We start from the raw sequence: 5,000 nt of genomic DNA, 5'->3' as shown, positions 1-5,000 counted from the left end.
TTGCTGACTGGGGCCCCAGGGGCGGGGATAGTAACAGTCCAGATTCCCCCGAGGGCCGGGGTAAAAGTCGAAATGTAACACTGTAGGAATGTTACATCCCCTGCTATGTCCCGGGGGTCGGGGGGCCGTGGTTTACGTAGACTGGTGCATTACTGAAAGACGAGATAAGATTAAGAATAAGTTACCCTGAAATTTATTCTTTGGCTAATCCACTAACGACAAGCATAAAAACTCGAGAATGTATGGTCACATTTTAACAATTTGCCCTAAAACTGTTCCCGAAAAAGAAGCAAACTATTTAATCAGCGCTACAATGAAGCAGTTACAGGTCACACATCCGTGAAAGAAAGTGTCTTGATCACATTTGTGAGCATTGTACCAAGTGACGCTTTTGTCACTAGCCTGGATTCAAACACAAAAATCGTGTAAAATAAATAAACTGGTAAAATGTTACACGACTCTGACTATTACTTTATAAAACACAACCATACTCAGGGCTTACTTGACGACTCTCATTATTACTGAAAGAGTGCTCAGCAGGGTGAAGATGACGATGATGATGTCCACTGGCCCGGAGAGTCGGGGGGTGGGGGGGTGGTGAAGAATGATAGAGGCTTTTGAGGCGAGACACAGTCATACCCACGAAGGAAAGTGCTCACAGGCGACAGCTTTCTGATGTAAGGTTGGTTTTGTAACTGCAATGGCTGGTGCAATGCATAGTCATTGTTTTGATAGTCTTTTCTTGATTGCATTAAGTTTCCGCCACCCAAGTACATGTTGGAGTTCGCGAGGGCCTGGTACGAGGCCAACTGTGAAGGCGTAGGAGGCGCCTTCTGCGCTGAGCTACAAGTTCTGCCATGAAATACAATAGGCCGGGAATCGTGGTGCTGTAGCAGCAACTCCGGCGTACTATAAACTGAATATAGTCTTTGACACTCTAACAGGTCGGCGCTCCTTACCGGAGGCACATTATTTGCTAAGGTATATACATGGAGTCCGAAGTGAAGTCCATAACTTCAACGTTTCCTGCGGTAGTGTTGAGTGGAAACCCACACAACGATATGTCCGTTGGATCATCAAACGGAACGATATCATCCAGTTCATACAAACCGTCGATTTCCAAATCAGCCAGGTCCTCTGGTCGTAAGATTCCGAGTGGTGGCGGTGGTGACTGAATGCCCAAAGAGTTTGGCGCCAGAACGGGCGGAAACGTTGCCGAATTAGCGGGCGAAATGCCAACGCTTCCCAAAGATGGCAACCCGTTTGCCATTGGCACGCAATTCGGCGAGAAACTAGGCTCGGCTGCGCAAGACGTCCCGACGTTATTAGCCGCTGGTGATAGTGTAGTCACAGAAGTCATTACTGGATAAGCTTCCTCTTCAGCCCTTGTCTTTTTCCTCTTTCGTTTACCATTACTTGTATTGCTATTTCCGTGAGGATTAGCTCTTTGTCGCGGTGTGCCTTGGGATCTGTTTAGAGTAGTCGTCTTAGGACGCACTGCCCGAAAGTGAGCCACAATAGCACTGTGAATATCCTTGGGAGAATTACAAACTAGTGGCCAGAGCGTTAGCAACTCCACAATATCATGGTGATGCCTTTGTTTTGCGATATCTTCTGGCGTCATATTCATATGGTCAGCTAGTTTGTGGTTAGCACGGCTCACCAACAAATACCAAACGGCCTGATAGCTTCCCTCTCTGCAACCCAAGAATAGAGGTGTCTGACCCTGAAAGAGAAATCAAAATCATTATCAATATGCGCCAGGTAAAATAGGAAAAAAGCCCCAAACGCATTTGCCGCACTGCTTATGATTGGCTTACAGTAAGGTGCCGCACTAGACCGTATTGTCACGATTTTACACTTCAAAGCGAAGGGAAGTTTTTCACTCGACACTCTTTCCAGTTCATATTACGCATGTTTTAACGGGGAGCTGTGGATTAAAATTTTGAAATTGTTAAAGGCCCACCTTCAACCGAAAGGCATTGCGTGCCGCGAAACAAGTTTCATATATGAAAATCCTGCCAAATCTGAAATTCATGCAATTAAAAATCGCTACGATAAGCAATGTGAGTTTCCACAAGATAAACAAACGGTCGGTTGAGGTGGGCCTTTAAGCTTCAAGCCCTAATAACAAAACAAAACTACCCATAATTTGGCCTTTACATTGTCAAGTCAGGCGCATTGCCTCCCCCCTCTTTCCCCGGCACATTGCTTATTTTTCGCCTTCCTGGCATCATTTGCACCCTAAACGTCAAAGCATTATTATTGTGAATATACTACCGTACGTATCTTCAGCTCATTTGATGATTTGGGTCTTTAAGGCAACGATTGCACTGTACCATGTAGATGACATTTTTTGAATTGCAGTTGATGTTATGCGTAATATGTCTTGTTTCGCCAGTGGCATGGAATTTGTAACTAATTTGTCCGTCAGTAATATAAGTGCATGTAGAACAGTTATTGCCACATCGGTAAGAACCCCGAGGTTGATTTTGTTGCGCGGTGAGATCGTGTAGTTTAGCACGAACAACGGGTAGTTTTTTAGGTTGCCACTGCGACGAAAAGCTACAAGACAAACGGTTTTGAAGACATTGTGGCAACGAGGCGATTAAGTAAGAATGTTGAAGTGCTTACGACTAATGGACGAAATTGAGCGAAGAGCTGGATTGAAAGTTACAACAAAGGGAACACATCCTGGCCCTGGTGTCTCGAAGCATGGTTAGCGCTAACCAGGCGTTAAATACCATGGAAAACTATAGGTTTTGATACCTCTTAACCAACGGTTAGAGCTAACCAGGCTTCCAGCAACCGGTCCCTGGGTGTGTTGAGTGTGGCGGTAGAAGTATCTTTGGGTGAAAGTGCCCTACAAACTAGATTGCTTCTATGTTTTTTCTTTGGATATCATTTATGGGTCATGTCATTGGTGCGAAGGGTAAATGTTTTCTTTGTGGAGCAAATGCGGCGAAGTCTGAGATCAAAGCTAAAGGGAATAGAACGTTTGGTGTGTATAAGGTGGCATGAAAAATGTAACAGATGTTTTTCAGTAGGTTTGGTTATAAGCCAGTGGTAATGGTGCCGTTGAGGATGGAAACGTTGACATCTATAAAAGTTATGGATGTGAACGAATGATTGCATCTAAATTTGATGGTAGGGTGAATCTAAGTTTCGCAATTTTTTGTTTGACTGTTCTTTTTTTGATATTTGGCGTAAGCAAAACCCCCTTGGGACTTTGTACACATGGGCGAATGCAAGTTACAGCCAGGCTTCTCAACTCGATCGCTTTTTAGTTTCGCGTTGTTTTTAAAAGTGTGTCGGCTCGGCTGGTGTCGTGCCCTGTGCTTTTTCTGAACACGATTTCGTGACTTGGATAATAGCCCCAGCTCTAGAAGCAGTGTTTGGAAGTTTAATTCGTCTCTTTTGTCCGATGAGGACTTCAAGCGTGAGATGTCGATCTTAATTGTCAAGCATAAACAACGTAAGGATGACTTTGCGACTGTTGGGATCTGGTGGGATGATTTTAAACTCATCGTTCGTGCTGCATGTATCCGGTTTAGTTCACGTAAACGTAAGGAAGCTAACCGCGAGCGGCACTCGCTGACCAAGCGTTTGATTTCGGCTAAGAATGCTTTTGCTCGTGGTAATACTTCTAAGGCTTCTGAAATTCGAGATCTTGAGAGCTCCCTCTCGTCTCTCGCCACGCGGGAGGCGGTGGGTGCCAAAATTCGTTCTCGTGCTAAGTGGGTTGAGGAGGGTGAAAAGACCACCCGCTATTTTTTCCGCCTCGAGCAGAAGCGAGCGGAGAATTCATTTGCTTCACTGATTGACTCCAGAGGTAATGAAGCGTCCTCACAGGCCGATATGGAGTCTTTTCTGACTGAATTTTGTCGGAAACTTTACGCGAAAGACGCGCTCGATATTCCAGTGCAATCTGATCTTATTGGCGATTTGGAGATGTTCCTCTCCGATGCTGGGCGCGACAGCTGCAAGGGAGAGTTCACTAAGCTCTGGGGAGCCTTCAGATCGAAAAATCGCCTGGCTCTGATGGGCTCCCCACCGAGTTTTATCTCGCTTTCTGGGATGATCTGGGTGATGTTCTTGTGGATGTTTTGAATGACAATTATCGCCGTGGGGTTTTGCCTAAGAGCCAGCGTGAGGGTCTCTTGCGCTTGCTGTACAAGAAGGACGATAAGCGGCTCTGCAAGAACTGGCGCCCGATATCCGTATTGAACACCGATTACAAGTTGGCCTCTAAGGTTATTACGGAGCGTTTGAAACCGGTGATGAGCTCCTTAGTTCACCGCGATCAAACGTGCGGGGTGGTAGGTAGGTCTATTTTCTCTAATCTACAGTTAGTTCGTGACACGCTCGATATGATTGACAAAACCAACGAAGCGGGCATTTTGTTAGGCTTGACCAAGAGAAGGCTTTCGACCGTGTCGATCATGAGTTTCTGATGCGTGTTTTGTCTCGTTTTGGCTTCGGCCCTTCTTTTTGTTGGTGGGTCGGGCTCTTCTATAATTCAGTTTTTTCTCGTATCGTTTGCAATGGACGCCTTTATGCGCCTGTTCTTCTTGAGCGAGGGGTGAGGCAGGGCTGTACATTGTCTCCCCTCTTGTATGTCCTGGTGTCGGAGGTTTTGTCAACCCAGATCAGAAAGTGTCAGGGTATTGAGGGATTTCGGCACCCTGGGGCCGGGGGTCTTCAGTTTCGGGTATCTCAATACGCCGACGATGCGACCATTTTTTGTTAAGGAAGAGGTTTCTCTCTGTCGCCTCTTGGGTGTAACTGACAAGTATGAACGTGGCTCGGGTGCCAAGCTCAACGCCTCCAAGTCTGAGGCTATGTGGTTCGGTAGGTGGAGTGCGATTGGGGCCACTCCTTTCCGCCTAAAATGGGTGCCTAAGATTCGGATTTTGGGGCTGTATTTCTCCAATGGTTTGGTCTCGGTCGAATCTGACAATTGGAAGAGTAAGCTCGATAAACTCGAGACAGTTCTGAAT

General features: G+C 46.1%; 2 protein-coding genes across 2 annotated transcripts in view; one reads left to right on the top strand and one right to left on the bottom strand.

Annotated features, from left to right (window-relative positions):
* Window positions 1-5,000, top strand: part of LOC137988531 (uncharacterized) — a gene marked incomplete at its 5' end in the record, with an annotated part of 670,231 nt that overhangs the window by 297,381 nt on the left and 367,850 nt on the right. The window lies entirely within an intron of this gene.
* The window catches only part of LOC137988457 (neurogenic locus notch homolog protein 1-like), a 25,831-nt gene continuing 21,364 nt past the window's right edge, over window positions 534-5,000 (bottom strand). Inside the window, exons 4-5 of the mRNA XM_068834440.1 lie at window positions 990-1,726; window positions 534-951 (exon numbers count right to left, since the gene is read on the bottom strand). Of these exons, the coding sequence (XP_068690541.1) occupies window positions 534-951; window positions 990-1,726 (1,155 nt within the window). The remainder of the gene's footprint in view (window positions 952-989; window positions 1,727-5,000) is intronic.

Source organism: Montipora foliosa, unplaced genomic scaffold, assembly GCF_036669935.1.
Source record: "Montipora foliosa isolate CH-2021 unplaced genomic scaffold, ASM3666993v2 scaffold_420, whole genome shotgun sequence".
Taxonomy (NCBI): domain Eukaryota; kingdom Metazoa; phylum Cnidaria; class Anthozoa; order Scleractinia; family Acroporidae; genus Montipora; species Montipora foliosa.
This window is presented reverse-complemented; position numbering and strand designations above follow the sequence as displayed.